The sequence below is a fragment of the Papilio machaon genome, chromosome 6 (assembly GCF_912999745.1).
Source record: "Papilio machaon chromosome 6, ilPapMach1.1, whole genome shotgun sequence".
NCBI classification, from domain to species: Eukaryota; Metazoa; Arthropoda; class Insecta; order Lepidoptera; family Papilionidae; genus Papilio; species Papilio machaon.
Window position 1 is genome coordinate 3347893 of NC_059991.1, and position 12744 is coordinate 3360636.

Below are 12744 nucleotides of genomic sequence, written 5' to 3' on the forward strand. Positions count from 1 at the left end.
CAGATGTTAAAATAATACTGTGCGTCAACTTATAATAAGGTTTAAACTCATCACCTTCTAGGTCTTCTGGATAAAAATCTTACAATGTTATGACACCGTCAACCACTACCTATTACCCGTTGGCTGTATTACATAAATTGAGAAGAATCAAGCTGGCTAGCTTAAGTCTTATGAAAACTTTGATAATTATAGTTTGTTGCGACAATTAATTAGAATCGTACTAATGATCCCAGACCTCACAATTGTTTATTTCATATAGTGTTTATACTTACTTGACAATATTACAATATTGTTTCGAAAGCCTAGACAACAGGTAATGATAGAATTCCTTATCAAATAAATTCTTCTTCATTGACCGCAAAGCACAATCTAAAATATGCCTTTCAGTGTATACTATAAACATTTATTATATTCATTACTACGCCGCTCTTCCCTAGGAATGAGCTGCCTAAACTAGCGAAATCCGATATTTCGCTGATTAAGCCGGCCCATTCATGAAACGTCAATTACCGTTACGGAGCTATTCCACCCACAAAATCAGCCTGAGGCAAGGACAATGAACTGGTTTTAAAACAGCCATTAACTATTGAAGGAGCTAGTCAACTATATAAGAGGCAAAATATACTTTAATTAATCACACTGTTCACAAGTACCACAGTAACATGTTCTCCAAAGTAAGTTACTGTTTTATTACAATAAAAAAATTGATTAGAATCCATAAATTTAGCACAGGTTTTAATACATAACAATGTTTTAAGTATACATTAAAATATTAATGTTTTAATGGTTTCACAGATCGTGACTTTGTGCGCTGTTGTGGCTGTGTCCCAAGCGGGACTCCTGCCGGCAGCCGTGCACTACTCGCCCGCCGCGGCAGTCTCCTCCCAGAGCATCGTACGCCACGACCAGCCCGCTCTCGCCACCAAGCTAGTAGCCGCTGCCCCCGCAGTGTATCACGCTACCCCTGCAGTGTACCACTCTGCCCCCGCCCCCACAGTGTACCACTCTGCCCCCGCCCCCACAGTGTACCACTCTGCCCCCGCTCCGGCTGTGTATCACGCCGCCCCTGTCCACTACGCAGCTCCCGTCGCTAAAGTGCTCGCTCACCGCGAAGAGGAAATTGTTAGTACACAAATTATCATTCTTGCATGAAAATGCAGTTGTGTTTTATAGGACCTCTACTAAAACATTTATTTTATTATAACTCTGTAAATTTGTAAATGTTAACAGGCCTACCCTAAATACGACTTCACCTACTCCGTCGCTGACGGACACACCGGAGACAACAAGTCCCAGCAGGAATCCCGCGATGGCGATGTTGTGAAGGGCTCGTACTCATTCCACGAAGCTGACGGCTCCATCAGGACTGTGGAGTATTCCGCCGACGACCATAGCGGCTTCAACGCGGTCGTGCACAACACAGCACCCACTGCCGCGCCGACCGTCATCAAGACCCCAGTCTACACCGCCCATGCCCCCGCCTACTACCATTAAAACCTCAAATGATTGTTACAGTATACTTGCAAATGTTAGTTTATTAGTTATTTATTGTAATATACGAAAAAAATTCTTTGCAAAACAATATTTTTTTTACCATCATCATCCCCCCTTTCTCCTTCAACCCATCTTTGTACTACTACAAAAAAAAATAATGGCATCGAATGACTACTGTTTCTCTACAGAAACAGTAGTCATTCGATGCCATTATTTTTTACGTTCATTGATTATAATAAATGAATTGAGTAAATGAATAAAAATGAAACTCGGTATGTTCTCATACAAAACAGTCGTGTGACCTCACTGAATGTACAACTAATCAGACAGTTCTGCATTTTATGTGAGCAGTAAGTGTATAATAGCGGATGTTGTGAGTTCAGTTGGAAAAGAAAGATCCAGAAGGACTTTAACCGTCCAAATAAATGAAATACTCAAGATGGGCAGTATTAAGAGCACCCGCAACCGACGTACATTTATGCGTAGATGTATCAATGTTGAAGAAGCGAAAGAGGTGTGTCAAGACCGCACCAAATGCCTATCCCTCTGGGTTACGGGCGTGAGTTATATTGTGTTGTTGTAATATACATTAAAAAAGGTGCTTCAAGTAGGAAAGGGATCGTCATCCATTCTTCTTCCACTATTCTATATTAATTAAATATATACTCTTCATTGTTATAGCAAGATAGGTAATGTATTTGAAAAAAAAAACAAATTCAAATACAATGTGTAGTTAATATATATGTTATATAATGTTAAATGTCTATGATCTAAAATGATGAGATTGATTAGTAACCGTATTTTACTGCATTAGGATAGTAGCATACGCAGCAGCCATCTTATGTTAAAAATGGTACTAAACAAAAAACTTATATTTATATTATTATCTTGCTCCTCAAGACGTCGATACGTGACATCAGAAAGTAGTACCATCGGTCCAGGATTCCACTGACCATAGTTTTACAACAGTATTAGATAATTTCCTTAATTAAAATCTGTCTAATAGAAAATAGAAAAAGAAAAGATTAATAGAAAATTGCTACATTTTCACCTCATCCAATGGGATCACTCCACTGGATGAGGTGAATAAATGAAAATGTAAATGATGAAATCAAAACGACTAGTAATAATATAAACGATTCTGTGTGATATTTTGTTTATTAATTGAAATAAATATGTAAGCAAAAACATCTCACGTGAGAAACTCGGTGAAACGTTTAGACCACAGTAGGTTACAATGAACTGGACATACACAATTAAATACATACATATATACCTACGTATAAACAATTAAAACGTAACCCTCGTGACAGTCGGATAAAAAAGATATATAATTGATCTGTACCTCAGGATTCTAGCAATTACTTAAAAACAAAAACTTTCTTATAGCAGCCAGTGGTAAATAGTAAAATATAATAGCTTACAAGATATCAAGCAGTTGTTCTTGCCTTGCTTCCTCTTAATGAACAGTCGATCGAAAAAATTATTTTGTCTTATCCTGTTCCCTACCCGTTAAAACGTCTACCTCCGTACCCTCATACATTATATTACAAAAAAGTATTCTTCCCATCCCCATTTCATATATCGTGTGCCAACATTCTGTATCCTTAAACTTCAGCTTAACTATTATAAATAATTAAAATTAACTAACGCAGCCTTAAAGAACAGAACAATTTAAAATGTAACACTTTGACCTATGTACATACATTTGTCAAAATCAGCCCGCGGCGAGGACATTGAACTGGTTTTAGATTAGGCAGAAACTATTGAAGGTGGTAGTCGAGTATATAAAAGCCCAACTATACTTTAATTAATCATTCTAAGTTGATCTAACACAGTAAAATGTTCTCCAAAGTAAGTTACTACATTACGTACATTAATTATCTACAAATTACACGCAAGTCTATATTTTTGCTATCCTTATATTTATATTGCCTTCTAATATGAATGATTTTTCAGATCCTGACTTTGTGCGCTGTTGTGGCGGTGTCCCAGGCGGGACTTCTGCCGGCAGCCGTGCACTACTCTCCAGCCTCGGCCGTCTCCTCCCAGAGCATTGTGCGCCACGACCAGCCCGCTCTCGCCACCAAACTGGTGGCCACCGCGCCCGTAGCCAAGCTGGCCGTTGCTGCCCCTGCAGTGTACCACGCCGCCCCCGCAGTGTACCACGCTGCCCCGTCAGTGTACCACTCTGCCCCTGCAGTGTACCACGCCGCCCCCGCCCCGGCTGTGTACCAGGCCGCCCCTGTTCACTACGCCGCCCCCGTCGCCAAAGTGCTTGCACAGCCTGAGGAAGTTGTAAGTTTCGCACATAAATCACTTCATGCCAAATTTTACACATCAATTATAAAATACCCTACAGAAATTTAGGTGAAATAAAGCAATATTTTACCTGAGCACAAAATATGTAAATAACAAAACAAACTTCATGTTCATACTTTCAGGCGTACCCTAAATACGACTTCACCTACTCCGTCGCTGACGGCCACACCGGAGACAACAAGTCTCAGCAAGAATCCCGAGACGGCGATGTTGTGAAGGGCTCGTACTCGTTCCACGAGGCGGACGGCTCCATCAGGACTGTAGAATACTCCGCCGACGACCACAGCGGCTTTAACGCGGTCGTGCACAACACTGCGCCCACTTCCGCGCCGGCCGTCATCAAGACCCCAGTCTACACCGCCCATGCCCCCGCCTACTACCATTAAAACCTCAAATGATTGATGCAGTATACTTGCAAATGTTAGTTTATTAGTTATTTATTGTAATATACGAAAAAAGTTCTTTGCAAAACATTGTTTTTTTTATTACCTAAAAATAGTGTCTTCATTGTTGGTATTAAAATTTTAGGTGTTAACATTTAACAAAAAGTTCAGAATTTACATCAAATATACCTATAACTTGTGATTTATCCACTCTCAAAAAGGATAGGGTTGATTAGTGCTTCGAATTTTCTCACATAAGCGCCTGTCACTGACCCATCAGCAAAATTACAATGTAGCAATTATACCATTAAAAACTTTAAGTAAAAATCAAAACCAAGCATTACTAGCTCTTCCTCATATCCCATTTTTTATATTATTTACAAAGCAACCTAACGTGATATTTTATTCCTCGCCAAATTATTATCGTGTTTTACAATCAATAATTTAACATTAAAGCTTTATTACTTCATTTCGTTGTTTTACTTTTCGTGCGATTAACTTTTTTAATATCAAAACATATAATATTCTTGATGGCCAGTACCACCCTCAATCCTGTAGAATATTTCAAGTACCAATTTAATTATCTTCAAATTAAATACCTTAAAACATTATAACACGATTTAAAATAGTTAACTATTAAAAATACAAATTTGCAAATGAATGGTATTGTAAAGACCAAAATTATCTTACATAAAATGATTATTATGAATTGCCATTTCAGATATCTGCAAGGTCTTGGAAATCACTAAATCTTTAATTGTAATTTTATTACAATAGAATTACAGCTAGCATTTAATTCGAGCGAGTTTTTGTGAGATAATATCTAATCATAACCCACTCTCTTTTGTAAGATTTAAACTAAAGGGGAAATTGGGCAATATAAGACAATACATAGTTGTTTATAAAATTACAAATATATATTATGTATGTGATAACAAATATGTATAATAATGTTGTTGAAAAAAATATTACAAATTTAATATAATGTGTTTTGAATGCTTTTGAAAAATAAGTTAATTCCGATCAATTATTTGTGAACTTATTCACTTTTCGTTATACGCGGAAAACTATGAAACAATATTTTACGCGCTTTACTTAAATTTTTCAACTTCAAGTAAATTTTTGGAATTTAGTATTCCATTTAAGTCAAATCTACCCTTTTTGTTAACGAATTGGTGAAAAAGTCGCTTTAATATCGTCTTTAGATTTACTGAGATTTGAACTATGCGATTACATACCTATTTAGCTAAGTTAGGATAGCATGGATATATAACTTTACACTTTCGTGGTTTTACTAATATATAAGAATCCCGTTTCTTACGAACATTATATTAGCATGGATATGTCTTGATAAAATTAATAAACCAGTAATATCACCGTTTGAGTAATTTGGCTCTACCTCTTTCAAATGTAACATGAAATCACTTAGTAAATATTTTAATCGTCCATGATTTATTTTAAACTAACAATATTCATATAAACTTAAAAATTTTCTATGCAACTAATTTGACTAACTGATATTTTTTTGGTGTGAAATTTGTAAAAGTACATTCCACTCTTTTCTAACCTTAAGTATTATAATATTTTTTTTAGAAATATGATTTACCAGTTTTATATAACACTTTCTTGAGTACCAAATATTTTTCTAGAGTATAAAAGGAATAAAAACATGTTATTTTATTAACAGTTTCATAGGAAATCTTGTTAGAGTAGGTTCATCTATACATCGTAAAATTTGTCCAAGGGTAATAAATAAATTCAATTTCAATTAATTAATCCAGAAATTCGATTGTTTTGCCTGAATAAAGTGGTTGAATTTGATCTTCTCAGAAACCAGTATAGTCTTTTGTTTGTTACCAGTATGGTTTGTTTGAAACCAGTAATTTTTTGTTTGTTTTTGGTTTCTGCAAAATAGACGTAACATTATTATATCTGTGACTATTTCACAGATGCTGTCGTTATTATTTTGTCTGAGTGTTGCATCAGCTGTTCTTGTGGATCCGAATGAAGGTCATCAGGAATACAACTCAGGAAACCCAAAGGGTTGGCATTATTTCAAACAATACCATCCTCTTACTTCACCAGTTTTGTTTACTGCAAATACTCATGTAAGTTAATTTATATTGAAATGATTATTAATTTCAGTTCTTTGCTAAATCTTGCAGTGAAGATTAATTCCACTGAAGAATTACTTAAATAAATAAAGTTGCTTTTTATATCTCTGTTTATTCAAAGAGAAATTATAAGATGAAATTATATAAAAACACAGTTATAAATATTATTATTAAGTAATAATTTTTATGAACAAAATATTCTAATAGATAATAGTACTTGTAAGCATATAAAGTTGCAAAATAAATTTATTTCCCAGGTGTTTCCGAAGTACGAATTTGAATACGCAGTTTCTGATAAACTGACCGGAGATCATAAGCATCACCATGAAACAAGAGACGGTAACAAAGTCCGCGGAGAGTATAGTCTTGTGGAACCAGATGGCTCGCTCAGAACAGTGCAATATAACGCTGATCACCATAAAGGGTATGTACAGAACACGCGGATGCAAATGTGTTTTTGATAACTGAACAGTCCAGATAACCCTAAAGATGATGGTATCCATTACTTAGATCATTTGAGTGGTGGATTATTTTGAACGAAATTAGTAGTTACAAATAACAAAAATTTTCGATCTCTGTTAAAAAAAATAGTTGTGAAAATCACCTAAATAGCATTTATATAGTACAGATTGTAAGCGAGATTTTTATTGATTAATACACCGGTCAATATTCAACCTGCGGCTTATGTTATACTATGTATTAGATGATAAATCAAATGATAATAGGCACTGCAGGTATATATTTATACTTTAATACATCGCTATTTTAAAATGCTTAATTATTTATTTCACAGATTTAATGCTTTTGTTAGTAAAACTGTTCAAAAGCACGGCGGCCATGCTTTTTCAATATTCGGTCATACTCAGCACTTCATGCCGCTTGGACAAGGTGTAAAGATCAATCAATTCTTCCCTAAAAAAGGTTACAGTCCTTATAATCCCGTTGAAATAAATAAAACCTTTGATAACACTGCTACACACAATGCAGAGGAAACCGAGAAATCTTCGTTTGAAAATAAAAATATTTCGACTACTTCTGACGTCACAAAGAATGCTCAAATGCCACATGAACACACAAATGCCCCAATTTTAGAAACATCAACAAAAACAAGCAACTATGAATTACCAATAATTCAAATGGAAACTGTAGAAGGCCCTTTGGTTAAAGTATTACCAACAGAAATACCAACAACAACTAATAGCATACCAGAAAAAGATGCAGAAAGCACAAATTCTTTAAAATATTTTGAAAATAACGAAGAACATTCCTTAAGTGAAAACAGTTCGTCAGATGAAGATCAGACTAAAGTTAAAGGAGAACATTATCCTGATTCAGAAGTCGCTTCATCATATTATTCTAGAATTTATTATGTTGGTTTTTAATGTGAGGTTTATTTTATAATATTGTTTCTAGTTATAATGTTGTTATAATTCTATAAAAATAAATTATATTATTTACATTTTATTATCATTACTTATTTCTGTGTTCATAAATTGAAAATGAAGTTTAGTCACCCAGATTAATTAACAACTAGCACAAAACTTAAAACTTTTACCATAGTACTTCGAGATTTTACATTATCCTTCTTACCTCTCTTATAGCCTTTCAAATATCGTGCATAGAATCACAGTATTCCATACAGATCGCTATGACTTTCGATACAAAAAAAATTAAAAAAATGGTACCAGACAAATATCAATTTATTAAACTATCATTAGCTATATTAAACATATTTACAATCATGTCTTATACTCGTAGTATTTCATATTGATCAAAGCGGAAATCGAGAGCAGATTACTTAATAAACTTAGGTTTCTCGCCAACCCACTTACCATCATACCTTCGCCGAAGCTTTACCAATACGGTCCCCATTCTAATTACTATCTAGAATTACATTCTGAAGTAGGATTAATATTAATTGGAGCAAATGTTAATAATACATAGACAATAATTTATGTACTTTTTAAAAGTAGGTATTACATCTATGATAAGAATGTTAACACCCACTACAGCTGTTCGTAGATACCCATTGGTTATTAGCCGGAAAATTACAAAATAAAAAAATGAGATAATTGCAAAAAGTAAGTTTGTCGATAAAGAGAAAATCGGTTTATCTCGCTTTTAATTTCCGTCAATTTTACTAATATATGAGAATGTATAAAAGATTAAAAACCTATAATTTGTACTTTCTACCTACCGTGCATTAGAACAGTTTAATGAAATGCTTATTTGATTCATTTGAGAGCAAAAAAACGACACTCACAATAATATACTCATTAAAGCATGAAGCGTGAATAAACGAAAAATTTAAGAAATGAATTGATAAAGTTTTGTTAATCTTGAAAAAAAGCAAGAATGAAAATGAGAAATATACACATATAAATTTATTCTGGAAGAAAGATATTGACTACGAATGATATACGAGCCGACGCGACGTTTTGCGCAAACTCACAGCTCCGCTCGACCGACTGTGCATACTGTATTTTAGTTGTAAATGAGTAAATTAGACGAATATATATTATTTAGTAGTCAGCTATGAATAATCAGCTGAAGTAATAAATATATATCGGATAAAAAAAATGTTAAAAAGTTTACCTCCAAGTTTAAGTTTTTTCATTCAATTCCAATTACTTATTCCATACATTTGCAGAGAGAATCTCTAATTTATAAAATAATTGTTAACAACTAGTTTTAAACTAGTCGAACATAATATTTTATAGATGCAGAAACTTCTATGAATATGACAAAATAACAGTACTTATTCGCAGTCATCATACAAACAGTGCACGCTGTGTTTTCTCTCCGCATCGCTAAACAATGCCGGTAGGGCCTGTTAGGTAACTGAATAGCTATCGCACCACTTTATATCTCATAATACATTCAAGGCGTTTATTAGTTTACGTAAGGGATTTGATAACGAGAGCAGAGGCAAGCTTAATCCGCTGCAGAATGCACAATTTCATTTGCTGACATAACTGGCCGCTGCTCGACCGCAAACTTGCACCACGCAAATATAACATCGCTTATGACATTTGTGTTACAAGTACGACAAATATAATAAATTTTATTTAAAAAAAATGCACAATGAGAGAACGTGTTTTTTGCCCAATAGGTTAATACTATATTCTTTAACTTTTCCATTGACTCTTTAATTTGTAACGTAATAATCAACATCTGCTCGATTTTTTTATTTCTATAAGTAGATTAAAATAGTTGTTGCTTCTGATAATAAATTGAATCTGTTTCTAGTAAAACATTGAATTCAGTCGAACAGCCACAAGTACCCAAACTTGAAACATAAATATATAATCGGAGATATAAAATAGTCCTTAGGTTTATTATTGTATCATTTACAAATCGGTTTTTAATTGAGTAAAAGAACAAGCAACCGATACTCAAATTTTTACCATAACACAAAATCTACCTGCGGCATATTTTTTTTTATATTATAAGGTGGCATTCGAGCAAGCGGCCACCTAATTCGCCGAAATAGCGAAGCGACCGCTACCCATAGACATCCGCGTTTTCGGAGGAGACGGAATCGACGGAGGACGCACAGAAACAGAATCTGTGTGTCACTTTCCTATGTGTCCCGTCTCCCGTCAAATCCAATGCCCCTTCCCATCCTTTCATTCTAAGAAAAGGGTGGGAATGGAAAAGCTAAAATTAGGCCTCTGGCATCACACTCATCAGGCAAAACGCGGAATTGCTTCCACTTCACGCCTGTCTTCTATGTAGTCATGGTATTTCACCGGGCGAGTCGGCCCATTCTTGCAACCAATGATATTGCTGGCGTCTACCACTGTAAAAAGTAAAAAATGAAATGTTATGTAAATATATTTTTACTGTCAATCAGATTACACAACAAATTCTCTTGTCTAAGAAGATGCTGATTTAAAATCTCGGATCCAATACTATCTTCACGTTCTTTTGCATCAACGTCCTATTTACGAATTTTATTTGTTATGGACATGTTGTAGACGAAAAAATATATATTTTTAAGATTTTCCATGTATCTTACAGAAACATGTGCGTATGTTCCGTTACATGATCCTCTCGCTATTAAATCTTGATGCATAAATATCATCTTCTTATAGATTACCATAATTCCAGGCGGCAATGACGAAACTGCTTAAGTACAGGTTTACAAAAACGTCTCGTCTTGATGACACCAAAAGTAGGCATCGCAATTATGTAATGCCATCTTCGCGGCGTCTTTTTAATTTAAAAACCTCGGAATCGACGTTAACAAAAAAATATAACAATTTAAGCCACTCACTTAATGTATTTTCCCTACATACTGTGGTCATACCATCGCTTGCGACACTCAATAAAGCGAGCAGATTGGCAACGCTGCAATTACTGTGATCCGATCGGATATCGTCAGGAATAGACCCCCTCCCCTTCCCACTACGTGCGGCTTATATTTTATTTGTTATATAAAAAGAGTGGACTATCAAAGCTCCACCAGTCGTTCAGGCATTTGATTCCAAAGCATAATGTTCTCTAAAGTAAGCCGTATTTTATCTAATAAAAATTACGAAACAAAAATTAATTCTTCGATATAATTAGTTTTATAAAAACAATAAATTAGTGTCATTAATTTCAAATTACTTTTTTAAGATTGTTTCATAAAAATATGAATGAAAATTATCTGTTGCGCAGATTGTGATCGCTTGTGTGGTGATGACGGCCTGTCATGCGGGGCTGTTGCACCACGGCCCCGCAGTGTCGCATAATATAGTTCATCACGAGCAGAGCATCCAGCATGAAGTCCCAGTGCATTACTCTGCACCAGCCTCCCACGGTTACTATGCCGCCCCTGCTATTCACGCAGCCCCTGCCCACGCTGTCGCCTCCCATGATGATCATTATGTTGATGAATATGTAAGTTTGACCGAAACCAATAATCGATCCTAAATTATTTTTTTGTGATCTAAGGTTTTTATCTTAGGTTCTAGATAATATTTTTGATTCATTTACTACAAATTTATCTGGTCTAAGAATTGCAATAGCAACCTACAGCTTGACCAATTTTTTTTTACAAAGTTGATGATGATTTATAAAAGTGATTCAGGCGCAGGTTCGGCGATATGTAAATGCTTTCTAATAACAGAATCTTTGAGCGAATAATCGGAAAACTATCACACTATACTAGCAAATGTTTACTCCTGCAGGATATCCCAGCTCATAACCGTAATGTATTCAATAACAATAATAAAGATTAAATTTAAACATTCTAGGCTCATCCAAAATACGGTTACTCATATTCGGTAGAAGATCCGCATACAGGCGACCACAAGTCTCAACACGAGGAGCGCGACGGCGACGTGGTAAAGGGAGAGTACTCCCTCCTGCAACCTGACGGCTCCTTCCGCAAAGTCACCTACACTGCTGACCATCACAATGGGTAAGAATTGATGATAAGACGTAAGTAAACAAATCAGGATTAAAACCGTGGGATTTATTGGAATTCAAGAGCAGTGATCTCATTGATTCTAGATGTAAATAACCTGCAAATTATGGTGACATTATTAGGGATCGCAAATAACATAGACTTACCTCACAATCACTTATTCTGGTGCAAGTATTGGTGTATATGTCAATTTGTCACTGAGCATTTGTGGAAATGCAGAAGCATTAGGAAGCACTAAGTCAATGTGACATAATTTCGCCATTCTGTTGCTATTAAATAGGTATTAACATACATATTTTTCCTAGATAATCAATTTAATATCACTTAACCTTATTTTTTAACAGATTCAACGCCATCGTACACAACTCTCCACCTGTCATCCATCATCATTAGAACACGAGAACCCATCCTGTGATATTAGATTAAATTTTCAGTAGTTTTTCTAAGTCTTAATTCTTCTTTGTTTTGTTCAATGCTGTTTAAGATCTCTGTACTCTGTTAGTGTGTTTATAATAAATCAAGAAATGAATAAAATGTGATATGAATGTAATAAAAAAATGGTTTATTTAGTATACAAAGTCTTTCAAACAGTTGACTTTTGCAGACTTCTTAACATTTTGTACATTGATTTAAAAATAAATATATACTTCCATTCATCACAAACTATTCTTACGAATTACTGAATTCCAAATAACAGATTATTGAATTTCACAATAAAAGTCTTATGAAAAACTCTTAACTAAACAAAAATAATACCGTTGCATTATAATTGTTGCTTAAGCGGATATTTTGAAATGTGAAGACAATTGAACATTTTCAACTTCAAATGTGAAACGAAACGCAATACAGTAGCGGGATCACATGTGTTAATTGCACTAAAATGTAACAGTGGCCAGACGTGGGAACATTTGTATGAAGCCTGAGTTTAAATGAAACATTTTAATGCACTATGCTTCACGCAGCGCCGAGTGAAAGTGATTTGAATTCATTACATCGATAGCCATAATGAATTATA

General features: G+C 34.7%; 4 protein-coding genes across 5 annotated transcripts; all 4 read left to right on the forward strand.

Moving 5' to 3' along the window:
• The first annotated feature begins 617 nt into the window (after window positions 1–617).
• Window positions 618–1557, forward strand: LOC123721068 (cuticle protein 8-like). 2 transcript variants are annotated; one of them, XM_045678331.1, is made up of 3 exons: window positions 618–674; window positions 796–1122; window positions 1231–1555. In XM_045678331.1, the coding sequence occupies exons 1-3, from the start codon at window positions 663–665 to the stop codon at window positions 1492–1494; spliced, it is 603 nt and encodes a 200-aa protein (XP_045534287.1). In that variant the 5' UTR covers window positions 618–662; the 3' UTR covers window positions 1495–1555. The 2 variants fall into 2 exon arrangements, with proteins under 2 accessions (XP_045534287.1, XP_045534288.1); XM_045678332.1 differs by lacking the exon at window positions 618–674 and having other exon boundaries at window positions 784–1122; window positions 1231–1557.
• A 1749-nt stretch (window positions 1558–3306) lies between these two features.
• On the forward strand, window positions 3307–4217 carry LOC106716555 (cuticle protein 8). The gene is made up of 3 exons (XM_014510085.2): window positions 3307–3348; window positions 3454–3792; window positions 3939–4217. The coding sequence occupies exons 1-3, from the start codon at window positions 3337–3339 to the stop codon at window positions 4200–4202; spliced, it is 615 nt and encodes a 204-aa protein (XP_014365571.2). The 5' UTR covers window positions 3307–3336; the 3' UTR covers window positions 4203–4217.
• A 1681-nt stretch (window positions 4218–5898) lies between these two features.
• On the forward strand, window positions 5899–7695 carry LOC106716520. The gene is made up of 4 exons (XM_045678397.1): window positions 5899–5944; window positions 6149–6307; window positions 6571–6737; window positions 7107–7695. Exons 2-4 carry the CDS (start codon window positions 6149–6151, stop codon window positions 7693–7695), a joined length of 915 nt encoding a protein of 304 aa, XP_045534353.1. The 5' UTR covers window positions 5899–5944.
• A 3060-nt stretch (window positions 7696–10755) lies between these two features.
• LOC106716559 (cuticle protein 7) lies at window positions 10756–12174 on the forward strand. Its single transcript, XM_014510089.2, has 4 exons — window positions 10756–10824; window positions 10979–11200; window positions 11557–11723; window positions 12074–12174. The coding sequence occupies exons 1-4, from the start codon at window positions 10813–10815 to the stop codon at window positions 12120–12122; spliced, it is 450 nt and encodes a 149-aa protein (XP_014365575.2). The 5' UTR covers window positions 10756–10812; the 3' UTR covers window positions 12123–12174.
• The last annotated feature ends 570 nt before the right edge of the window (window positions 12175–12744 follow it).